Here is a 26,247-nt window from a genome sequence, read left to right as displayed (position 1 = left end):
GGGGAAGGGCGGGGGAGGGGCAGCAAGCCACTGAAGTTATTAAAAACCAACCTAAATGAATCAACAATCTTTGAACAGTTATTTTTACAAGTAATTTTTTTAAAGGGTCAAAAGAAAATATTTGTACAAAAAGTAGTAACAACATTTTGAAAGAGAATATCTACAAATAAATCTCTCAGTTCAATGTGCCCAGTTTGAGTAGACCAAATCCTATTGGATTTAATAGGAATTGGGCTACTAAATTCCCACATACTGAGATGAGATATACACTTGTACACAAGGAAGCATTTCTTACTAACCTGAACATCCCTTTGGACAAGCGACATGTCTACATTTGTACTTTCATCTCTGTTTCCCTGAAAGAATTACAAATAGTAGCGATTAATATACACACTTTTCAGTTAACAAAACAGTCCCTTCCACTCAAGCTCTCACACACCCAGAAACAGTCAGTAAGCCTTTACGCTTTAATATTTATTACCTGGGACAAACAACCATTTTTGCTTTGTTACTATGGGGATTTTGATTCTGAAGGTACAAGAAACTGCAGACCTTTTCACCCTGGGGGAAATACAATTCCTATTCATAGAAGTAACAGATAAAAATATAGGATTCACATGTAATCAAGTAAAGAAAAACATAGTTGTGCACAAGTAATAGCATTCACCTGAATTCAGGAAAATGTTTGCCTTACTGTTGCAGTAAACTGGTGCAAGCATAAGGACAATGGAAAGAATGACATTGTTACCATCTTCATTTATCCAAAACCCACCAGAAAACACTATGAACCAATTTGTACTTAAATGGATGTCGGCCCAAACATTAAGGCAACACAATTTATTGTGTTTACCTAAACCTAAGCAAAGCAAACACTGTCCTCCATCATAATCCTATATCCTAAATCAGGGGTCTCAAACACGCGGCCCGCTGATTATTTCCTGCATCTGCCAAGCTCCCCATACCTGCTGTCCTCCCTCTCCCACCAGCATGCCGTGTCGCCGCTCCTCTGCCTACCTCCAGGCACTTCCCGCCACCGTACAGCTGTTTGGTGGCACTTAGTGCTTTCCAGGAGGGAGAAGCGAGGAGCCACAGTCTGAGGGGAGGAGGCGGAGAAGAGGAGGGGCAGGGACAGGGATTTGGGGAAGGGTTGGAATAGAAGCAGGGAGAGGCCTCATGGAAGGGGTGGAGTGGGGGCGGGGCTGGAGGTAGCGGCGGGTAGCGTGTGTCAGTGATGCGGCCCTCGGGCCAATGTACTAGTCCTCATGTGGCCCTCATGGTCATTTGAGTTTGAGACCCCTGTGCTACATACAACCTTGGACTGTTCATTTATATTATCAAGAGGGAAACCTAGATTCTAGACTAGACTATATCTACTGTTATTCCATTTAACAGACAGACATTACATTATAAAATGTTTTTCAGAATAATTACTGGGTAGAATATCCTGCTAATCTTTGTACAAGGACAGGGAATTAAAATAAATCCATGAAGAAGGGGACATGAGGATTTATGTATAGCAGTTACAGGATATCAATATTATCGTATTTTTATTTCTTAAAGTTAAGCTTATTTTTTCCCCTTCCTTTCACTCATCTCTGAAGACCCAGCAGCACTAACACAGACAATCATTTTCCTGACTGGGCATCAGTTTCTGAAATCACATTCTGATTTCACGTTTTGCATGAGTGAAGTTTGAAGTACTTGCCCCTTTTATCACTGCAAATAGGTAAGTAGAAACCAGTATTAGAAAAAACAGGAAACAAATTTCAAAAATTTCTTGCTCTATTTTGCATCAAAATTGAAAAAAGCCCGAGTCATGTGTGTTGGTGTGCATGTGCGCAACAATAAAATTACTTTCCAAACAAGTTTAGTTTAAGTGCTTTGCTTCTTTATTTGAATGCAGGTTATGTGATTCCTGAAGAAACAGTGAACTGTGTTAGCCACAACTGAGTTCAAAACTAAGGCCTCAGGTTCTGCAAACACTTATGAACATGTTCCATTGCAGACCTTCAATACAATTGTCATGTGGTTTAAAAATTAAGTTGTGTGTCCCTACTACATATTATCCTTTCTTATAAGACAAGACAAGACACGACACAACACAGGGGAAAGTGGACAAATAAATATTTAGAGCCTTAAGGCCTGGCCACATGATAATTTTAAGTCTTTTCTATCCTTTTATTCTCTTCTTAGCCAGAATAATTCAACCTGCGTTGCTAAAGGACTTTCACCATCTTATACTACATGGCACAGTAAGGACCATGTATTCAAGAGTTCCTTACAAAAAACAGCACACTTCAATTTTAGAGGCTAAAAATACAAGAGAGCAGATTCTCAGCAGCTGTAAATTGGCACAGTTCCATTGATGCCAATGAGGGATGCTAGTTTATATCAGATGAAGAGCTGGATATGCATTTCTCTCTCTCACCCCACTATGTCCACTAATTTTCAGGAAGGATTGTACAGAAGTATTATTTGAGTGTTGAAGTACCTGGGAAAGTGAGATTAAAAGCCTCTGGAAGTGTCCAGATGTGTCACTCCGTATAGCTTCCTCCAGAGTTTTCTTAAATTCTGCAAGACCAAAAGTCATTGTGCATATCTGCTCATTTCATAAGTGTTTGTACACAATTTTACTACAAATCTGTGATTACAGACTCCAATGCCTAGCGGAGGCCTCTGATTTTTTTCCATTACTGTTATGAAAAGGTACTCTGAGGGATGATCTAAAAAGGTACAGTTACTGGGACTATTTCAAGCCTAACCTGTTTTGTAGGTCCTGCTGATTTCTCGAATGTGCTCATTACTGCGAGAAGACATTATTTCAATGAGACAGGCTTCATCTGTGCCAGCACCCTATATGCAAAGAGGAGAGAAAAAAAATACACATACATATCTTGGACACTCAGTTTTTTGGTATGACAGTACATTACAGCAATGAGCTATCTCATTATCTCCAGAATTAAAACTAGGCAATTCAGAAGTCATTATTTTGTGTAAGAAATATTCCAGCTAAATAGTTTACACGTTGTTCATAATACAAACTTCCAGAACACAAAACACACATTAACAGGCTCTTTTTTCCCTGAGAAAACACAAGAACCATGTTAAGGGCATTAATCAAGTACTTACAAAGTATTTTTAAGTGATATTATCATTTATATCTGATTTTATACAGCCAATTTTACACAGTTAATATTTCTTATAATAACAATACTTGAGAAAGAATGATTTAATCTAAGTCTGTTTCTGAGGGCAACTAATGTTATTAACTGTTGTTTCAACCCCCTGGCTACTTTGCTTATACCCTGCAACTGAACCTTGGTGCTATGATTCAGGGATTTACATGTTTATTGCAGCTCATTTTTGTAAGGTTATCAAAAAAGTTCAAGAATTAACATGTTTAAAAATGGAACTATCTTGCAAGAAAACAGACTTGCAAAACAGTCTGGAAAGTTTCAATAATAAATACCCATCATTTCTATAATTCTCTGCATCATTTAAAGCATTCTATGTGAAGTCCTAGGTGAGATAGGAAAATATATCCCCGTTTTACTGATGGGGGAAGCCAAGACCGAAGTTACAGCCAAAGTTTTCGCCCAATAATTTTTGGTGCCCAAGTGACATATCTAAGGACCTGATTTTCAGAGGCACTGGGCACCCCAACCCAAAGGAAACCGATAAGACCTGTGGGTGTTCAGCACCTCTGATAATCAGGCTCATCATGCCTCAACCTAGGCATCCAAGAATGAAAATCTCAAATTAGCAGCTAATTTGGAAAATTTTGGTCTAAATAACTTGCCTCGACCCACACTGCATGTTAGTGGCAGAATCAGGATTAGAACTCAGTTCCCGAATCTCACCAACACAGATCCTCTGCATAATATTGTTTCTCTTTAAACAAACCAAAAAAAAAGAACCTCAAATCTATTTCATAGTTACACTTTGTCATTATCTATTTGAAAGGTGGGGTATAAACAATCATTTAAGAGAGAATCCAAAGACAAGTTTATGGGGGAATTTAAGCACCCAACAGGATTAACAAAAGCTACATAATCTTAAAGGCTTAATTTCCTTAAACAAACCTTTATAGCTTCCTTTATTTCACAAACATCATACATGACAGGTGTCTTCAGCATTGCCAAGATTGTCTTCTCAAAGTTGCCTGACAGCTCAGATTTAAGATCTTTGATCAAATCCTGATTGGAAAAAATATTTTTTTTAAAAGGCTCAGAATCAGAGATATTGACAAATACTAGCACTAGATTCTTGCAGCTTACTGGGACTTTTTCACATTTAGGAATAAGTAGCACATACACAATATAAAATTGTTCCACTTAACAGTACTAATGATAACTCGCAACAACTTTAAAATAAAGAATTTTAAATGTCGTATACCGAACAAAGGGTCAAAATGAACAGTTAGCAAAGAGGACTGGCGCCTTGCAACCAAACTGGATTACAGACCAGAGGTCAGGGAGGGTGGAGCCATATTTGCTAGGGCTATGGTGGCTGCCCACCAATACCAGCATTCCTTTATGAGTGATATCAACATTGGTTAATTCTCAGTGTTTTTTTCAAGCACTGGGACTGGTTGGCCCATTGATAAAAGGCATGGCAGCAGGTGGTAGCTGGCTCTTAATGGTCTGCTGTAAAATACTTGCCTTTCCATAAGCTGTTTTGAATGACAGGATGATTTTCTGCCTTTGCTTGTTTGAGCAACTTCCAAGACAATCTATAATCGCCTGCTCATCAGTTCCTGTGAACACAAACGGTGCATAACATATGACATTTTAACGCTATCACATTCTATTAGGATCTGATCTCGCTCCTACTTATGTCAGTAGCTAAATTTTTTACTTTCTTGACTTTACTAGGAGCTGAATTGAACCCTTACTGCACAGCATCCCCAATGTATCAGATGGGACATTACATCAAATATTCTAGTTATAGGCTATGATTGTCAAATTAATTCCAGCACTAATCTCAACGGCAAATACAACAGAAAGAAACACACCAGACTCATAATACTGGTTATTCTTGTGGTCTCTCCCAGCTGATTATCTCAGATTAAGGTTTAGTTTGTTACAGGAAGGATAATAGTTCTGGAACTATTCCACTCTTCGCAAATTTAACAATGAAGAATGGCAGTGGTGGAGCAATGCTGCAATACCGCTTTCAACAGAAACTTAGCCCATCAACTACTCACCAAATCCTTTCATAGCTTTTCTCAAGACTTCTGCATCCCGCAGGGGGTCAAATCCTGGTGCATCAGTGATTGTGCCTCGGTTTCCAGACTAAGTCATGCCAATAAAAAGGATAACTGTTAGATACCGGATTAGCTATATAGCTCAGTGGTTTGTGCATTTGCCTGCTAAACCCAGGGTTGTGAGTTCAATCCTTGAGGAGACCACTTAGGGATCTAGGGCAAAATCAGTACTTGGTCCTGCTAGTGAAGACAGGAGGCTTGATGACCTTTTGGGGTCCCTTCCAGCTCTATGAGATAGCTAGAAAACTGGATTTCACATTATTACTAACTTGCCCCAGTCACAGCCCGTGTCAGAGAAGAAATGAAGAAAATTACAATGGAATTTAAATGGTTTACTCATTTTATATTCGAACTATATGGACATGTGGAAAAGAAAATGCCTCACAGCGTCTCGTTAATTAAGGTTTCATAAAGTGGTATAGGCAAACGGAAATATTTTGTTAGGAAAGGCAGATTCCATAAAAAGGATTTAAAACTCGTCTTAAGAATTTCATTTAGGATATTTTACTAAAATTAGATTTAACATCACCCAGTCTGTATTTATACTGTTGCGAGCTGAATAAGACTTGCTCTCTCTGTCCAAATCTCCTCCTTTGTATTTTATTGGGATTAGTTTGCTTCTGATCCACACACAGAAAACATGCAGCAATTAAAGATTAAACACACTGAAATGAATCTTACTGTTCCAGGTGTGATTGTGGGCATCACAGACCCTGAATAAGGTGGCATAGAGGGATTCACAGCTGGACCTGATGGATAACTTGGCATTGGCTGTTGCCCAGGCAGTGGCATGGGTTGCTGTCCTGGGTAGGTCATTGGCTGCTGCCCCGGTGGTGGCATGTGGCTGCCTGGATATCCTGGATAAGCTGGCATTCCTGCTGGTGGATTTCCTCCAGGTGGGGGGTACGTTCCGTAAGAGGCTTGCTGTCCTGACGGAGGTTGCCCAAAGCCCCCAGGAGGGACAGGAGGATAGCCTCCAGGTGCAGGAGGATATATGCTTTGTGGTACATTGGCACCTCCAAAGGTTCCTGACAAATTAGAAGCCTGCAATAACAGACAATTAAAGTAATATAGATTAAGATGGATCAGGTGTTGACTGCTAACTGTATACTTGGCACTGTTAGAATAAAATAAAAAAAAAAACCAGTAGAGTCTCTCCTCCTCCCAGTCAGGAAAGGAAAGGGACTGACCAGCAACCATGGAGAAAATGAACCGCACTCCATGCATACTTCCTATTGTCTCTTAAGTTTCTCTACCTCGGCCATCAGAACTACAGTCTCATAACCACAGCCTCCAGCATTATAGACCACATGCTCATACAAGCAGCATGCCACCCTTACAGTTAAAAAGGTTATCAGATTAACACCAACACCAAAAAGCCAAACAAGGAACAGGTCAATTATTTCTCTGATCATGGTTGTCTTACTGTATCAGCTGGGATTTGCTCTCAGATACTGTGAGTAAAACGCATTTGCCCTCCTCCCTGGGTTATTTTATGTGGCAGACAGATGTGCTAGTATCTTATAATTTATAATAATCTCTGCAGCAAACTTGGGCATCTAGGTAGAATCCCACAGAACCACCCTTCAGTGATCGCATCATGCTCTTGCAAAGTACTCCTTTTCCAATAGCATAAATGAGACTAGAACAGGATGGTTCTAGTCAGCTTCATGCTGCTGGTGATGCTAATTACACTACTGAGAACATGCTGCTAATTTCAATCTGTAGATACCAAATATCTACAAAAAATAAAACACTCAGGAATGCACTTTGTGGTGCAAATGTTCACAATTTGCCCAAGTCCGTTGTATCAACAGAGAGACCAGCTGGGTGAGGTAATATCTTTTATTGGGCCAACTTCTGTTGGTGAGAGAGAAGCTTTGAGCCACAGAGAGCTTTTCTTCAGGTCTGGGGAAGGTACTGCCAGCCTCCCAGCAAAATGCAAGGTGAAACAGATTGTTTAGCATAAGTAGTTTGCACATTAGGGACCATTCAAGATAGAGCGGCTCCTTAATACCTCTGGAGTCTTAGGACAAAAAAGAGGGTTTTGTGAGTTACAGATTTTTGTAATAAGTCATAAATCCGGTGGCTCCTTCCAGGCCACAATTTTTAGAGTCTAGCAGAGTAATGAATTTAAGCACTCAGGTTTGTCTTTTGAAAGAGTGTAGGTTTCCTTTGAGGACGAGGATTGATAGGTCAGATTTACACTGATCACTCTGTGTATAAACAGCATACAGTGAAAGGAGATTTATCAGCCTTCCTGCAGCTTCTACTCTGAGCACAAGAATCAAATAAAAATAAAGAGAAACCACTTCTGCATTTTCCTAAACCTACAAAAGTTACTTTCACCTTAATTTATTACAAGGAGAAGCATCCAGTCTTGGAGAAGAAGTGTGGGAGACAAGGGATGAGACACTGTCTCACACTATGTAACTTCATCTAAGTCACTTGTTCACAGCTTTGCTCACTCAAACTGGCTGAAGAGTTACATCAAAAGCAGAACTGGGACCAAGTTTTCCAGTGTGAACCAATTAGCCATATACATCAGCATTATTAGTTTCCCCTTCCTCTCTGCACTGCAAGAGCCACAATACCAAGCCAAGATTAAAAAAAACAAAATCAAAAACAACCCTTCCTAAAGTTAGGTTCCTAAACCCATATTTAGTTGACTAAATCAGTGGCCTGATTTTCTTAAATGCTGAACTCCCAGCAGCACACATTAGCCTCAGTGGAAGTTATTGTATGCTCAGCACTTTTAAAAATCAGGCCATGAATTCAGCTACTATATTCTTCCTATTTCCCCCCCTTTCTGGAACCCTTACCCCCAGAATGTATGAAGCTTTGGGCTACTCCTGTATGTTCCTAGGCAAAAAACACACAAACTGAAAACATACCCAACCCTCTCACTGGAAATACAGCTTGACATTGAAGTAAAACATATTTAAAATATGTTAAATGGAAATATACTCACCATCCCTGACATATAGTCTGGATTAAATTGATTGGCATAGTTGGCGACATTTTCCAGTCCAATTGGAGGTGGATTTATAGGAGGATAGCCAGAACCACCCCAAGGATTACTACCTGAAATAATCAAGCAGTCACCTTGAACCACAAAACTTAAATGATTTTCTACTGTATTCATTACTACTTCCATTTTTTACTGTAACATCTATTAAACACAGGCAGTCTGGACAAGAGAAAAGTAAAACTAAACTAAACTAAACTAAAAGGTCTGCAATGTTCAAATGAGTAGATCTCACACCTAATCAAGGTGATAACATGACCATAATAGGAAAAGAAACCTGATCAGAAACATGCAATAATGTGAAGTATCCTTGGACCATTATGTTCTCTATTAAGAAAAGCAAACTTGATACAGTTACATAATAGAATATAGTAGAAGACCCTTCAATCCTCACGTTTAAGGACTTGATCTATTTTGGGATGGCAGCAGTTGACACTGTATATTCAGCAAGCTGAGCGTTCCAGTAGGATGGACATTCTCAGGCACTTCATAGTTCTGGTAACATAGCGATCCCTTCACTATCAAACAGCGTCAAAGTTCAAACACTGTTCTAAAACAGTAGCTTCTGAGGTTTTAGTTCCAGCACTGTTGGGAGCCTTCTAGCAGCCCTGTATGTTTGATATTTGGCTGTGTTCACTGCTTCATCGTATTATGTAGTGCACTGGGGATAATTACGACCAAGGCCCATGTTCCATGTGGCTTACTGGTCTCAAATTACACAATAGATCCTCACTAAGCATGCAGCAAGGCCCTCTAGTTCTTTCCCCAATCCGGTGCCATCAGGGCATTTCTTCTTGCTATTTATTTACACTGGTCAAAATTTTCAGAAGCGACTACTGATGTTGAGTGCATCGGTTTTTGGATGCTCAACATGAGACACTCTAAGGGGGCCTGATGTGCAGAAAATGCTGAGCCCCTTCCATCTGGAAATCAGGCTCCTTAAAGACAGCACAAGTTGGGTACCCGGAATCACTTATCACGTTTGAAAATCATGGACTCCAGTATCAAAATCAATTTATTTTTCACTGACCCCAGTGTTGAGTGTGCTGCAAGTACCTGTACATTAGGAGCAAGGCTGAAAGCACTCAATTCATTTCATAAGAGGCCACATAACCACCAGACATAATAACGCTCATTCATTCCTGTCCTGAATTTTAACTGATGACTTAGACACAAAAGGCTCTGTGTTCGAATCCCCAGTTCCTGAAGCCATTCAGATCCCTCTTTTTTGTGCTCTGTCTCCACTTGAACTGGGTTGTTTGGATAAGTTACCTGGAGCTGCTGGGGGGTACCCGCCTGCTGGAGGATAGCCTGGGTAACTCATTGCTAAGATCTGAAAAGAAAAAGAGAAGTATTTTATGAAGTTGTTTTAAAAAATATTCTGTTTTATATACCATGTACAGTTATTGTATAGATGGTGGGCTAACACCGAACTTTAGACCTCACTGCGCTACCCTTATTGTGTAAACCATAGAGGTTCTTTCTGATACAAAAAAAAGACATGAACAGAGGTTCCCTGTTCCCAGCTCCTGTTGCTGGATCAAGGGATATTGATATTATGTGTGTGACAGTGTGGCAACACTTCATGTTAAGAATAAAGTAACAGTGTTATCATAACCTTAGTCCCAGATTTGGACCTTAGCGTCCAAAATATGGGCGTTAGCATGAAAACCTCCAAGCTTAGTTACCAGCTTGGACCTTGTACTTGCTGCCACCACCCAAAAAATTAGAGTGTTTTGGGGCACTCTGGTCCCCCTGAAAAACCTTCCCTGGGGACGCCAAGACCCAAATCCCTTGAGTCTCACAACAAAGGGAAATAATCCTTTTTCCCTTCCCCCCTCCAGGTGCTCCTGGAGAGATACACAGACACAAGCTCTGTGAAACTACACAGAGTGACTCCCCCTCTCTGTTCCCAGTCCTGGAAACAAAAAGTACTTTCCTCTTCACCCAGAGGGAATGCCAAATCAGGCTAGCAAATCCAACACACACAGATCTCCCCCCTGATTTCTTCCTCCCACCAATTCCCTGGTGAGTACAGACTCAATTTCCCTGAAATTTCCCAGTAAAGAAAACTTCAACAGGTCTTAAAAGAAAGCTTTATATAAAAAAGAAAGGAAAAATACATACAAATGGTCTCTCTGTATTAAGGTGACAAAATACAGGGTCAATTGCTTAAAAGAATATTGAATAAACAGCCTTATTCAAAAAGAATACAAATCAAAGCACTCCAGCACTTATATTCATGCAAATACCAAAGAAAAGAAACCATATAACTTACTATCTGATCTCTTTGTCCTTACACTTAGAAACAGAAGATTAGAAAGCAGAACTACTTCTCCAAAGCTCAGAGCAAGCAGGCAGACAGAAAACAAAGACCTTAGACACAAAATTCCCTCCACCCAAAGTTGAAAAAATCCGGTTTCCTGACTGGTCCTCTGGTCAGGTGCGTCAGGTGAAAGAGACATTAACCCTTAGCTATCTGTTTATGACAAGTGTGAGTGGGCATACTCAAATGACACAAAGAGCAAGAGCGACAGATAGCATTGAAATGTTATATAATTAACGCTTATACCTGTCAACTCTGCTGTTTGTGTTAATCCTACCTGCCTCTCCACCCACTAACTAGCCTGCCTAACCCTCAGTTAATCATTAACACTGTAGAAGCTAGCTAGTTATAACAATGATTATCTCGCTCCCCCAGTAATCACCTAAGCTTCAATCCAACATTCAAGTATCTTGATGATTCTAGCCCATAATTAGCTAGCCATCCTTTCCCCTTCTTTCAGTAGATTGTTGACTAGTCACTGTTCAATCATATACAGTAACTCTTCACTTAAAAGTCACCCCAGTTAATGTTGTTACACTGCTGATCAATTAGAGAACATGCTCATTTAAAGTTGCTCAATGCGCCCTTAAAATGTTGTTTGGCAGCCATCTGCTTTGTCCACTGCTTGCAGAAAGAGCAGCCCCTTGCAGCTAGCTGGTGGGGGCTTGGAACCAGGGTGGACCAGCAGCCCCCCATCAGCTCCCTGCTCCCCTAAATTCCCTGTGCGGCAGCCGCCCAGCAGGCTACCAATTGGCAGTGAGGGGAAGGACAGCTGAACTGGCATGTGCTGCTCCTGCCCTCTGCCTTGGAGCTGCTCCTGGGAGCCTCCAGCGTGCTGTCCTGGGGGGAAGGGGCAATGTCAGGGTGTCCCCCTTCCCCCTGCTCCTGTCCCCCTCCCACTTGTCCCATTTCCATAGAGCGGGGGCGAACACAAAAGGGCTCAGGGCGGAGGGACAGCAGCTGCTGTCTCAACTTCCTGGTCTACTTAAAAAGGCAATGCACTTAGAGTGGTTCACCATATTTAAGTGGGCAATGCACATCTCTCTCTCTCTCACACACACACACACACAGGGTGTGTGTCTCTATCTGCCATGCTGTCTCCCCTCCCTCCATTTGTGCTGCCTTGTAGAGTATGAGGCCACATTAACAATGTGTTAACCCTTGGGGGCTCAGCCGAGTTCTAGTTCATCATATAGCAGTAGGGCATTTCCTGGGAAATATCCCACCCTCGGACTCCACCACCACAACCAAGCTTCATAATCATCATTGCTGTGTACAGTATTAAATTGTTTGTTTAAAACTTATACTGAGTATGTATTTTATATATGGTCTTTTGTCTGGTGAGAAAAATTTCCCTGGAACCTAACCCTCCTCCCTCCCCCCAATTTACATGAATTCTTATGGGGAAATTGGATTCACTTAACATCGTTTCACTTAAAGTCGCATTTTTCAGGAACATAACTACAACGTTAAGCGAGGAGTTACTGTAGTTAAATCAGCATTGCCCCAACCCACTTGTAATCCTTACTATACTATTAACCATCATAATTCGCCTTCTTAGCTGAGAGTACGAGTGTTAGTTCACTAATGTTCCCTAGCCTGGCGCTGCCCTACTCTAGAAGGCCATGCATAGTAACTGCACTTAGGGGTTCAGAGTTTTCACTGTCTTCAGTCTAATTTTGGTCTGGGTTTGGTATGCGGGTGCTTGTGTGGGTGGCCTGTATTATACAGGAGATCAGACTAAGTGATCTGGTGTGCCCCTCTGTCCTCAAACTCTATGACTATATTTATACTTAAAACGCGACAGCTGCAGTGGTGCCATGGTAGTACTTTAAGCGTAGGCGCTCCCCACAGGCAGTAGCGTAGCTGGGGGGGAAGTGGGGGGAGCGGCTGCTCTCCCACTGAGCACAAGTAGCACCTTGTCAATTTCCCAGCACCTTGGTACTCACCTGGGAGAGAGAGAGAGAAAAAAAAAAAAAAAAAAAAAAGGAGCCACCTGCTGCGGCGCTTTTATTTTACTCGCCCAGTGGTGCTCTGGGTCTTCGGTGGCAGGCCTTTCACTCGCTCCGGGTCTTCGGTGGCATTTCAGCGGCGGGACTTTCAGTGCCGCCGAAGACACCCGGAGCGAGTGAAGGGCCTGCCGCATGAGTAAAATAAAGGTGCCGCAGCCGGTGGCTCTTTAAAAAAAAAAAAAAAAAAAAAAAAAAAAAAAAATCACTCCCCCTGTTCCCTCCACCTGGCTACGCCACTGCCGACAACGACAGAAGGGGTTCTCCCATCGGCACAGGTAACTCACTCCCTCCCCCCCAAGAAGAATTCTTCCATCAACTTAGAACTCTCGACACCAGAGGATAGCTCGGCTGAGCTACATTGCTCAGAGATGTGGATTTTTCACACATTTGAGTGATGCAGCTGGGTTGATCTAACTTTTTAGTTTAGACCTAAGAGAGGGTGTGGCACAGTGGAAGTGCAGGAGGATGTATGCAGTACTCAATATTAATAGAATTTGTAAACAGGTAATGGGAGGGAGGGGAAATCAGATCAAATTTTGGCTACATTAAATCTTGACAGTGTCCCTTTAAGCACTAAAGCATATGAAATAATCAGCTGTCCAAAATAACTGCAAAGAACAGAGATCCAAACAGGAAAGACAGCTGCACAATCCCAACAATGGTTTCCCAAGCTGAAAATAAAAGTTTTGTTTTTTTTTTAAATTACTTCAAAACAAAAAAAAACTTGACCCAGAAATTGAGAGGAAACATTTTTAAATGGTGTGCGAGGATTTTAGTCTTGTGCCTCCTGCCGACTAATTTATCTGAGCGATGTGGTTACCCAGACACCACCTGATTGATTTCTCAGGGTACACACAGACTCAAAAAGCTCCTGATAATGGTAAACTAACACTTTGCTAGTGATCCTACTGAAACATTGATTCTGGATTTTAGCATCCTAGTAAGCAATAACGAAAACCTTTGAGAAGCTATCATATGTACAGTGGTTTTCACACACTCGCGCTTTGTTGTTTATTTATCCTTCCACATCAGGGGTGGGCAAACTACGGCCCACATCTGGGGGCAGGGAGCATGGGGAGGTTGGATAGAGGGCAGGGGAGTTCGGGGTGGTGGTCAGGGAGCGGGGGTGTGGATGGTGGTCGGGAGGGGGGAACAGGGGATTGAATGGGGCCAGGGGTCCAAGGGCAGGGGTTCCGAGGGCAGTCAGGGGACAGGGAGAAGGGGTGGTTGGATGCGGCAGGGGTCGCGGGGGGTTGTCAGGAATGAGAGGAGGGATTGGATGAGGCAGCAGGAGTCCAGGGGCAGTCAGGGGACAAGGAGTGGGGAGGTGTGGATGAGGCTGGGGTCCCAGAGGGGCCATCAAAAAACATGGGGGATTGGATGGGGCAGGAGGTGGGGGAGGGCGGCAGATAGGACCACGACCCCCTTTCCTAACCGGCCCTCCACACAATTTATGAAACCCAATGTGGCCTTCAGGCCAAAAAGTTTGCCCGCCCCTCTTCCACATGTTTTGCAAAAACTATTTTAAAGTGTATATTTCAGGCTGCAATAGTCAGTCTGTTCTTTAACCTTTTTGGTTGCAGAAGCAGGATCTCCAGGCATTAGCAAGCACTGTAGTGAAAGCAGAATAGGAATCCAAGATTGACAAATGTCCAGTGAATCTTCACTCCTAGGTTTTCCAGGTTATTTTTAGTGATAAGAAAATACCACAGTCTATTTTAAAAAATACTGTGCAGAGTATTTCACTCATGAAACGTAATATACATTTGGATATGCAGAGCACTGCCTGGAATACACCATCATCTCTCATTACTAGTTACTGAAGCGCACATCACGTGCTATTGTCACTCATCAGAACTTAAGGCCATGTCTACATCTAAAATTTTGCAGCGCTGGTTGTTACAGCTGTATTAGTACAGCTGTATAGGGCCAGCGCTGCAGAGTGGCCACACTTACAGCAACCAGCGCTGCAAGTGGTGTTAGATGTGGCCACACTGCAGCGCTGTTGGGCGGCTTCAAGGAGGTTCGGGGAACGCGAGAGCAAACCGCGGCGAAGCTGGTCTCCTTTCCCGGTTTGCTCTCTCGTTCCCCGAACCCCCGAGCAAGCAGGTCTCCTTCCCTGCGGTTTGCTGGGTGGTTCGGGGAACGCGAGAGCAAACCCGGGAAAGGAGACCAGCTTCGCCGCGGTTTGCTCTCGCGTTTCCCGGAACCACCCTGCAAACCGCAGGGAAGGAGACCTGCTTGTTCGGGGAACGCGAGAGCAAACCGCTGCGAAGCTGGTCTCCTTTCCCGGGTTTGCTCTCGCGTTCCCCGAACCACCCAGCAAACCTCAGGGAAGGAGACCTGCTTGCTCGGGGTTCGGGGAACGCGAGAGCAAACCGGGGAAGGAGACCAGCTTCGCAGCGGTTTGCTCTCGCGTTCCCCGAACCACCCTGCAAACCGCAGGGAAGGAGACCTGCTTGCTCGGGGTTCGGGGAACGCGAGAGCAAACCGCGGCGAAGCTGGTCTCCTTTCCCGGTTTGCTCTCGCGTTCCCGGAACCACCCTGCAAACCGCAGGGAAGGAGACCTGCTTGCTCGGGGTTCGGGGAACGCGAGAGCAAACCGGGGAAGGAGACCAGCTTGGTTACCAGAGGCTTCCTCAGGTATGCTGGGATACCTACTTATTCCACGGAGGTCAAGAAAAGCGCTGGTAAGTGTCTATATTTGATTACCAGCGCTGGATCACCAGCGCTGGATCCTCTACACCCGAGACAAAACGGGAGTACGGCCAGCGCTGCAAACAGGGAGTTGCAGCGCTGGTGGTGCCCTGCAGATGTGTACACCTCCTAAGTTGCAGCGCTGTAACTCCCTCACCAGCGCTGCAACTTTCTGATGTAGACAAGCCCTAAATCTGTGGCTTTACCGAGCATTTCAACTGTGGATAGATGAATCAGGAGTCTTCTTTAGAAACACACTGTGACTGATGCAGTGAAAGTGTTTTATTAGAGAATGAAAAAGGTTCAAGACTTCAACATGCAATCAGTTTGTGATAAATACTTGTGGTTGCAAACCCATCAACCTTTCACCTTTTCTTGCTCTTCATCAGCAGAAATAAAGGAAGGGACATCAGTGACTTTAAAAAAATTATACCCCCTCTCAAAATTTTATGTTCTCTTATTGCCAGTATCTCCTATAATGACTCAGAGATTAACGGAAAAAGTATTGCTTTATTTTTCAGTTTGTTCACATTGGGCATGTGACAGCCTTGTGTGTCTAGTCAGTTTTGCTATTTCTTCTGGGTAGTTGAATTCATTTCCCTCTTCAGTTTGAATGGATCTTTCACACAGCAAACAATGCAGAAAAACCATTTTTTAAAAAAGGTACAGGGTGATCAGGAAAGGCCACAGAAAGTTGCGGGTGTGAGTGTTGTACCTAAAATGCCTATAACTTCATTCTAAAAGACTGACTGGGTTTCAAATTGCTGGTGCTCATTTAACTTAACGAGATAAAATTTGAAGAATTGCAATACAGATTATACTAAGCAGGGCAGACTAACAGAAGTCTAAAGAAATAGGTTTGATATACAAGAAAAATCTGTTAGACTGGGTACATGAGAATGTACTTTCCTGGTATGGAGTTCAGTATTAGAAAGGCAGATTATTGTCTCACTTCCAGTATAGCCAGAATGGGATGTCTGCTCACATATCTGTTCCCTGAAATAAGGATTTCCCTACAACTAATTTAGGCTGGAAAAAGCCTGGGTATTTATCAAATCACTTGTCCCCTGTAGCTACTGCAATGGAAGCTTCAATTTGCTGCACCCAGGAAGAATAAGTGGCTCCTTCAATTAACTGTTCCTGTGTCAGGCAGGGAGCACTGAGGAAGAATAAGAGCTACACTCTACAGCTGCAAAAGTATCTGTGAATGCTGTAATGTCCATCCTCTACAGTTGGTGTTAACAAGGTTAATTATTTAACCAACTCCACCCCTCAGGAGAGTGAGCAGGAGGAATCTTAGCACAAGGTGCAGATGTTTGTGCACATTTAGGTCCCAATCCTGTGAACTGATCCTCACAAAGCAGACCCTCATATCCATAAAAAGCCCCACCAAAGCCTATACAGATTTGATTGCAAGACCACAGCCATCGTTTGGCTTCTAATGCACAGAGCACGGCCAAACTACATTTAAAAGAAAGGGAGATTTAAAAAGGAAAATCCTCTACACTGTATGAGGTGCCCCCTCAATATTCTACAGAAAGCAGTAAACATTTCCCACATTTCCTCCCATCATTTTCCACCGTCCTTGGTTACTTACATAAGCACTTACTGACATGGTAATATCCAAGTTCACTGAAAGCATTTATAAATGCACAGTTGTTGCTAGCAATTAGTTTGCCACCCACGCACAGAGGAAATATTTAGCTGCAGGGCCACACTAGAGAAAAACCAGATCAATCAGATGCATCTTGCACTCATGCTAAGAACTGCCAAGTTAGGATCTGGCACATGTAGTAAATATGATATGCTAGAGTTAGCAATGGGCCAGGCAAAATACGAAAATTTGGTCTCTCCAAATTTTGTAGGTATTTTTCAGATCTGAAAACAAAACTTTACAACTCACCTTGATCCCCATGTCTCATGCCAAAACCCCGGATCCAAAAGACATCTAGACTTTGAGAAAGGATTGGCTCAAGAACCAAATTTTGTGGCTAAGTCCTATTTCTATTTTGAATAGATTTTTCATCAGAATTATGAAAGACAGGGTAGGCAAATGAATCCATCTCCAATTCTCTGAGATATCCAGACTGCTGTCAAAATCCTATTGCTTACTTCTCTCATCATATTCTCATAGCTTCCCTCTCCTGCTCTTCGGGTCTTAGGCCATGTGGGCACACAGTATGACCTAGCAGATAGAGCACTGGACTAGGACTCAGGAGACCTGGGTTGTATTCCTGGCTCTGCCACTGGCCTGCTGGGTGACTATGGGTAAGTTACTTTCCCTTCTGTGCTTCAGTTTTCCCATTTGTAAAATGGGGATAATGGGTCTGACCTCTTTTGTAAAGTGCTTTGAGATCTATAGATGAAAAACAATATACAAGAGTTAGGTAGAAAAGCCTAGAGTATGCTAATGCACATAAGCTTAAGAAACAATAGCCTGAAAGTTATTCCTTAACAATAATCCTTGAATCAGGGTGAACAAGGAAGCAGGAATGCAAGGTGTCCCTTCTTTCATAGCTGCCATTTCTCAAAGAATTAATGATTTAAGAACATAGGGAAAAAAATTTGAAAGTTTCTCTAAGTGCAGCAGAGGAAACAGTTTGTGTTTTATACTACAGTATTTACAATCCAGGAAAACAGACACCTTCACCCACCAAGAACCATCTTCACAGTACAAATATCACAACTTTAAGAGCTATATTCCCTTGCACAGACTTGGGAGATAGAGCTTTTTGCTGCCATGTCCCTGGTTTGAATTTGGCATGAGTTCAACAGTGACCTAAAATTGGTGCCATCAGATGTGTGACTGATCAGAGGCCTATATAAAATCAGCTAGGGGCTTCACTAGCACGCCAGAGTCAACTTTGGTAGTATACTTTGCTGCTCAAAATGCTCCTGAGCGCTCTGAGCTGCAGGCAAAGGCAAATGCAATAGGCAAAAAAGAGTGAGAAAATGCACTGCCCCACTCCTCAAAGACTCTGTCTACACTCTCCTCCAAATATACATCCATCCTTCCCTTTGGGCATCCTGATATGCTCAAACAATTCTCGGATTTCCCTGTTGATCTAATTCACCCCAGTGTTTTTACAGTTTCCCTAAATTCAGATGGTCCTCTACCATACTTCCCCCAAGTAAGGCACAATCCTGCAGAGTGCTAGCACCCCCCACAGCTCCCACTGTAATCAGTGGTACGTGAGCATGCTAAGCACCTGACAGAACAGAGATGTGCGACAGTATTGTGACATTCTTCCTCCTTGAGCCCTATGGAAACCCCCTCCCAAAGTCTGCAGTTTTGTGGCCTCTCCATAGTATCTCCCTTAGAACTCAGGTATTTTCTACACAAGAAACTGCTGCACACTGAAAATGGTAGGGAACGGAAGAAGTTTCGTTCAGCCAGAAGGTTCACGGATTCAAAGCCCAATGAAGCCAATGGGAATCCTTCTATTCACTTCAGTAGGCTTCAGGTTGATCCTTTAGGTGCTCCTCTCCTGCTTCCCAGCTAGCGTCAATTGGTTTCCAGACACTCAATACCAACAATGGCCTTGTGAGCATACATTTCCACCCTGATCTCAGGTAGGGGGTAGCAAGGGATGAGGGGACAGGGAAACCAGGCCCACCAACAGGATGCTGTAGTGGAATTTTGTACCTGAGGGAATTTCCAGTTTCACAGAAGGAATGAGTCCCACCCTGACCAGCTGGGCCGATTGAAGGGAAACTCCATGAGTCAAAATTGCCGTGTTTTCTTCCCCCCAAACAGATTTTTCCAGTATAAACAACCACTTAGCCCAATATTTGTTCAATGTTTTGGCATAATCCAGAAAAGTGCTGGAGCAGTGTGAAATATTTAATAGTAAAGGACACAGTCAAGAGCCCCCTGCCCTCACATTTCCTATCATTCTCCAACTGCTATTGCTCAAAATCAGATCTTAAATCAGATCTCTGGAACTGAGATTGCTCTGCTTAGTAGTATTTCCCCCTCCACGTACCCATGATGGGTGTGTGTGTGAAAATACAGGAATTGAAGCATTTGTTTTGAGACTAACTATAAAACATTAACACATGAGGAAAAACAGGGAGGTCATATTTTTGACCTCCGGTCTCAATGTCCTTTTCACACTAGTAAACAAGTTTCAAAGTGGATCCACAAAAGATTTAAAATAATAAAAAGAGACAGGGTGGGTGAGGTAATATATTTTATTGGACCAACTTCTGTTGGTGAAAGAAACAAGCTTTCGAGCTATACAGAGTTTCCAGCCTGAAAACCACCTCTTTCACTAACAGAAGTTGGTCCAATAAAAGATATTACTTCACCCGCCTTGTCTCTCTAATATCCTGGGACCAACATGGCTATAACAAAATAATAAAAAAGTTAATCACAAATGCACCATTCTCCATTTCACCAGCAAGTGCATTATATAAAACTTAAGTATCCAATTATGACTAAAAAGCACACACACACCCCCCACACTAAATTAGCAATAAAGGACCAAATTCCATGCATCGATGTTAACGCATAGATCCCATTGACTTTACTGGGAGTGCCATGTGTGCATCCAAGGACAAAATTTGGCTCCGCTGGTGTGCTAGCGGTCACAGAGCATAAAATCTCAAACTTGGGAAAAGGCCTCTAGTGCTCAGAACATATCACTCTATTGTCCAATAAATTACTAATCTGCCCCTCCCCGCATTTTTACTGACAAAAATGCCAAGACAAATACTGTAAAGTTATGGTGGAAACTGTGTGTGTCCCCTTTTGAAGGATATAAAGAGACAACATTCCAGCCTAAAGGTTATTCACTGCAACTTCTTTGCTTTTCTTGGAAAGCCATTGTAACTCTCCACAATTTAATGGAACATAAGAAAGCTGAGCTTCATTAAAAGAGGATCAAATCCACATCATACTAAACAGCCAAGTGTTTTTTTTCAAAACTGCCTTATCCCAAAGGATAGCTAATTTCTGGAGTTAGTTCCAAACTAAAAGACCCTGTAAGCGTTTCCCATATAAAGGATGTTGTGATTCCCAGTGATAATGGCACCGCCTACAAAGCAGAGTATTATATAAGACTTCTAACCAAGGCTGAAGGCAAAACTGTTTTGTCCTGTGCCTGGAGAAGGTACAAAGGACCTTGTGTGTTCATCCAGGAAGACAGAGAGGTCAACAACGGAGGATGCTCCCCCTAAAGGAGGAAGGTTCAATTGATTTGGAGATGTAGCCAGGGCCACGTCCCAGCATGAGCTCGTTATCACCACCAAGCAGGAAACTACACACCACACCTCAATGCAGAGGCAGTGAACCCTGTGTACAGCCTTTCCTTTCTATCAGTTGTACTGCATGGGCAGAATGCCTTGGGAAGCTTGTTTGGCCATTACATTAATGCCATTACAGCTATTTGTACTTGAAAGGACAGTTTAGCCCACGTATGTGGGGTAGGGGGGAAAGAGCCTCAGAAGTTACATAAAAATTAACAGAAAATTGTTTGGCAGCTCAAGTTGTTACATATTAACTTGCTCTTTGCAATAAAATCTGACCTCATCCAAATGACTTTAGAGAAAGAGAGGCCATTAGTTTTTTATTTTAATAGAACCTATATCATAGAATATTAGGGTTGGAAGGGACCTCAGGAGGTCATCTAGTCCAACCCCCTGCTCAAAGCAAGACCAATCCTCAGACAGATTTTTACCCCAGTTCCCCAAATGGTCCCCTCAAGGACTGAACTCACAACCCTGGGTTTAGCAGGCCAATGCTCAAACCACTGAGCTAGTTCTCTCTCCCTCCCCACCCCCTCCATCTTTGGAAAATGAAAAAGGCCAATTAACATACAGAATTTTCTGGCAACAAAGTAAACCCTGCCCTTTGAAACACATGAACCAGAGAAAATACAATATTTTTAAAAACCTTATACTATTTCCTCATTAAGCAAGTTCTGTTTAGTAGTACTGTGTAGTACAATGCAGCACAGCCTCTTACAAAGCGCTACAAAAGGGAGAAACTCCTATTAAGGAAACCTGGGTATACATACACCTGGTAGATTAAGACTGTGACCAGAATGATGGTGCCTCCTTTTAAGTTTAAAAAACAAAACCCAGCCACAACACTGGCCCTGCTCCAGATAACCCTATTGAGCCAGACACCTATCCTTGGGTTAATGACTCTGAATGCTGTTTCACTCTGTTTATATTTTTTACATCCAAACTATTTCAGCATCCAAATACAACATTGCTGCCTCCAGGTTTAAAATAAATGTAAAGACAGCAGGACATTCTGAAACTCTCAAGATTTTCATTATAGAACTCCAGAAATAAAATCAAGTGTGTATGTGCGTGCCGGGGGGTGGGGGGGGGGGTTGAGGGGGGAGAACACAACAGATCAGACCTTAATAATAGATTAGAGAAGCACCACCACAAATTTCATACAGGTTAGTCAATCACAACTTGCCCTTCCATTCTATCTTCCAGCTGAACCCTTTAAATATTAAGATGAAAGTTTAAAAATAATAATAAAATAAATAATAATAAATAATATATAAGCTCATATAGACCATCTTCTCGAATTATAGATAAATTTAGAAACATCCTTAGACTCAAAAAGCAAGACTACTACTGAAGACATGTTATTTTCAACTGGAAAGACCAGGATTCCTCAATATGCAAAGTATGTTACAAAAAATCCTCTAATCCTTTTGGGTAAATACATTATTCATGTGTTATTATAATAGATTTTTTTCCAACATCACTTTGATTTCAGTCAAGTCCCATCTACCAGAATCCAAACTTCTCACTCTCAATAGCTGATCTGTCCACAGCTTCTTGCCTGCTCTGTCAATTTTTCTTGAGCCATTTCTCCATCTCTGTGGTCAGCTACCTCTCCAGGTTACTTTCCCCAAGAACTGCTGAAACCCTCTGTCTCCCTCTTCCTAACATGTCCCCAGCCTAGTGCATGTAGTGAGTGACATGTCCAATGAGGAGAAAATGCTTAAGTATCTCATTTCAATACTCATTGTGCCGGAACCAGCTATTTCAACATTCTAAAGCTGAGCAGTTGAAACAGGATTTAGAATACACCCAATGTGCAAACACAGTGAGCACGTGGCACATGAGCTGCAATGTCTACATTTCCTCGAGCCACTGGTGAAAAACACAGAAGTGCCAGATATTCCTTCCAAGCCCCATACAAACAACAGAAAGAGGGAGTGTCCTCAAAAGGGAAAAAAAAACCAACCAACCACATACCTACAGTCACCATCCTCTCTCCTTGACGTCAATCCCACATCCCTTCATAGTGTTTGCCCTTGGTCACTGCCTGAAAGCTGTACAAGGTTCTTCCCCAGCAATACAAGCTACCTGACGTGACTCAAAATTCAAACAGAAGGACTCCTTAGCCATTCAGCACAAAAAGGGAAGTGCCCAAGAATAAACAGATGTATCTGTAAGAGACATAGCTGGTAAAATGGTTTTGAGAAGTTTATGGTGGGCTTACTCTTCAGTAAACTCTAAAAGTAAACCCCCCATATAAACCAATGTGGTTGAAAAAAAAATCACAAGAGACAGTATTTGTTTTACAATATGCATAAGACCAAAAGGCAAAAAAGTAAACAAAAAGTTATACTAAAGGGCAGCTTACTGCACAACTAGATAATTGGTTGGTAATGCTGGCAGAAAGCTTGTTACAAAGGGCAGCAAGAAAAAGCTTCACAAAATTTTACAGGATGCCCAGAGTTAGAACTCACTGGGCATAGGTGCCATGCTCAAGAGCATGAGAGCATGAATGTCATGGTCTATTTTTGTTGTAAAACCCCTTTTAATCTAATTAGCATTATATGCATTACAGTAGTGCTTAAACCAGGGGCCCTTGTGTCCCGTACTGTCTCAGAGACCTTGTAGTTTAAATAAGACAAGACAAAGGATGGAGGGGGAAAACATGCACACAGGTGAAGTAATCTGGCTAAAGGCTCATAGTAGGTCAGTGGCAAAACTGGGAATAGAGTCTAGATCTCCTGAGTCCAGCCCAGCGCTGTAATTCTCGAGACCATGCTGCCTCAGCTCCTCTCTCTCTCGTTGGGAAATTCTATCCACATGTGGTGTCAACTCTGTCACACTTTACCAATGGCTAATCAAATGAGGCTATAATGCTGAACCCATTTATCAGTCAGTGTAGATGAGGACAAGCCACATTCAGCATCCTATCAGCTAACTGTGATTAAACCCAGGGCTGAGCAAGATATAATCACGTTCATCATTAAAGTCAGATTTGTCCTGGTCCACACTGAATTAGGATGACCAGATGTCCCAATATTGGGACAGCCTCAAATGTTCAGGATTTGGTCTTCTATAGGCACTTAAGACATTCCCCCCACCCCCAAAAAAATAAAAATAAAAAATAAAAACCCTTATCCTGATTTTTCACCCTTGCTATCTGGTCATCCTACACTGAATGCAAGTCATGTTCATCATTATGTCAGATAAGAGCTCTTTAATATTTCACCTCCTCCCCCACCCCAAAATGGGAGGTGTGTGTGTTTATTTTATACAATTTCAAATACTTGTCTAGACTTCCTCCATTTTAAAAACTGTAGAAATGACATAATTCAATAAAATATTTTAAACCCATTGCAGTAAGTGTAAACATTGACTCAATCTGTGATTTGACATAAGCCCTATCTCATGTGCAGAAAGTGCCATTCACGGTTTCTCTTTGGGAACCTTTCTTGTTTCCATCCAAGAGACATGTTACTGAGAACCATGTATAATCATCCTTAAAAAGCACTACAGTCTCATTTCACCAAACCTATGATTCCCTACACAAAGGTGCTTTCAACAACCCATGAGACAATGGTAAGTGAGGAAAACAAAAAATGAATTCACCTAGAGGGAAAAAAAAAAACAACCCTCACATTTTTAATGATGTGTTTAAAATTGCCTTCTGAAGCAGAATTAGGAGAAAAACATTACTGAAGTTCGCTAATTTTGTAACATTCCATAATATTACTTCCTTGGAAAACATCCCAACATTTTCTGTCCTAGCTGTTTTTTGAGGGAGTTTTTTTTTTGGGGGGCGGGGGAGCAATAAAATGGAATAAGAAAAAAAAAATTACAGAAGCCACAGTTACAAATCCTGGTCACAACAAGGTCAAAGCAGGGGAAAAGAAGCTGTTTCCACCACACAGCAGCTCAGTATGAAGGTTCCTCAATAAAGCAGCTCTCTTAAAAACAAACAAACAAACAAAAAAAACTTTGCTTTTGTTAATTAGTATTTATTTTCAGCAATACAGAACCATACCACAGTAGGAACAGAAGCAAAGCTAGTCAATGACTACAAATTTCACATTATTCAGAAAATACTCTGGTGTCAGACATTTCCTAGCATATCTGATTCTGGTATTTAGAGCCTGTTTACTTTCACTTTCAGCCATGTTAGTTATTTAAGCCATTTTGTTTCACTTCAGCCTGTCCACAGCAACTCCCTTAAACTGCAATCAAACAAGATATATTAGATCAATATGATTTCCTGCAACAGAGACTGTGCACTGACCATTGCAGCCTGGAAATCTGAAAGCAATCCGTTGATTTCCCCCTATAGTTTTCAGGAATTTTGACAGCTGTCGTGAGTACCCTTAAAGAGACCTCAAACTATTAGAAAAACAGTCATTAACACTAAGTAAGTAAGGATACATCTAGTGCCATAAAGCCCTGCACAGTGCATGTGATAAAACAATTTTGTGAAACAAAAACATTCGAACAGGAAAATAAACTAAGCTCACATTAAAGAAGATGTTTTCTGGTCCTGCAATCTAACAGGAACACTAGCTCACAAGTTACCTGAATGTAGTGCTACTCTGTTAATTGGATATCAGAGTGGGACTTCATAGAGATAGATAATTAGAAGAACATTATTGCCATGACAGAAGAGAGCTATATGTGAGAGTGAGAAGAAGGCTAGACTGGTGGTCTGGTTTAGGAAGATAAGAAGGTAAAACAATCTTGATGTCACTGGACAAATAAACACACTTCATGCTAAACGCTAATCTTCCTCCCTCACTCTCCCCTCCCGCACCCCACCTCCATGGATATGGAGCTCTTTTCCTCACACATCTGAATATGGGGTCTCAGTGGGAGAAAAGGGCTACTAGGCAAATGCTTAACTTTGCAACCCACAAGCAGTTCCATTCATGTCAATGGACTGCTCACAGTGTGTACATTTAAGCATGTGCTTAAGTCTTTGTAGGATCAGGTAGTCAAAAGTTCATGCGGGAGTCAAACGGAGGTGGTGAGGAAAAGCAGTGGTGCAAGGTTTGAGAACCAGGAGAAAGGTGCCACGTGGTAAAATCGAGGACAATCTAGAGAGAAATGCGCTAATTCATCCCTACATAACGTGGACACTGCAGCAAGAGTCCTTCTAAAGACTACCAACTCCATGGGGACTTGAATTACTGACACACTAAACCCTTTGTCTAAAGTGAAGGTATCCTCCTGTTCAGGGAATGTTTGTTAAGCTGGAGTCAGGATTATATCCATTTATAGAGTATTTCCCACAACTACACATGTAGTATCTGAGCATCCTTTATCTGCTCAGAAAAAGAACTTTCCTCCCTTCCTCTTAAGTCAAGTTCTACATTGATTGGTTGCCAATGGTTGTTTGTCTCAGCCAAATGTTTTCTGGATATCCTTGTTTGGGGAAATACTGGCTTAAACTTGTGCATCCAATTGCACACTCAAAGACTGTACATAAGAATAAGGGGTAAAAAAAAAATTCTTAAGACACTACTGCATTTTTCTCAAGCAAGACAAATATTAAAAACCCTGAAAATTCAAGGTTAACACCACAAAAAAAAAAGTCAACATGCATTGGAAAGCATGGATAACATTGGCCTAACACTGCAACTCTGTTCCTGCTCTGCTTTCAGTCTGCAGGATTACCAGA

The 26,247-nt window shown here is 42.0% G+C and overlaps 1 protein-coding gene and 1 long non-coding RNA gene across 3 annotated transcripts in view; one reads left to right on the top strand and one right to left on the bottom strand.

Moving 5' to 3' along the window:
* LOC127054338 (uncharacterized) overlaps window positions 1–26,247 on the top strand; it is a 788,041-nt gene that overhangs the window by 415,756 nt on the left and 346,038 nt on the right. The window lies entirely within an intron of this gene.
* Window positions 1–26,247, bottom strand: part of ANXA11 (annexin A11) — a 57,124-nt gene that overhangs the window by 12,500 nt on the left and 18,377 nt on the right. For both annotated transcript variants that reach the window (XM_050960201.1, XM_050960202.1), the window contains exons 2-10: window positions 9,567–9,627; window positions 8,238–8,350; window positions 5,948–6,310; window positions 5,207–5,294; window positions 4,662–4,756; window positions 4,083–4,196; window positions 2,763–2,853; window positions 2,492–2,571; window positions 300–356 (exon numbers count right to left, since the gene is read on the bottom strand). In XM_050960201.1, the coding sequence (XP_050816158.1) occupies window positions 300–356; window positions 2,492–2,571; window positions 2,763–2,853; window positions 4,083–4,196; window positions 4,662–4,756; window positions 5,207–5,294; window positions 5,948–6,310; window positions 8,238–8,350; window positions 9,567–9,618 (1,053 nt within the window). In that variant the 5' untranslated portion in view covers window positions 9,619–9,627. The remainder of the gene's footprint in view (window positions 1–299; window positions 357–2,491; window positions 2,572–2,762; window positions 2,854–4,082; window positions 4,197–4,661; window positions 4,757–5,206; window positions 5,295–5,947; window positions 6,311–8,237; window positions 8,351–9,566; window positions 9,628–26,247) is intronic.

This window comes from Gopherus flavomarginatus, chromosome 6 (genome assembly GCF_025201925.1).
Source record: "Gopherus flavomarginatus isolate rGopFla2 chromosome 6, rGopFla2.mat.asm, whole genome shotgun sequence".
In the NCBI taxonomy this organism is placed as follows: domain Eukaryota; kingdom Metazoa; phylum Chordata; order Testudines; family Testudinidae; genus Gopherus; species Gopherus flavomarginatus.
The sequence above is the reverse complement of the archived record's forward strand: the minus strand, read 5'-3'. Positions and strand labels throughout refer to the sequence as shown.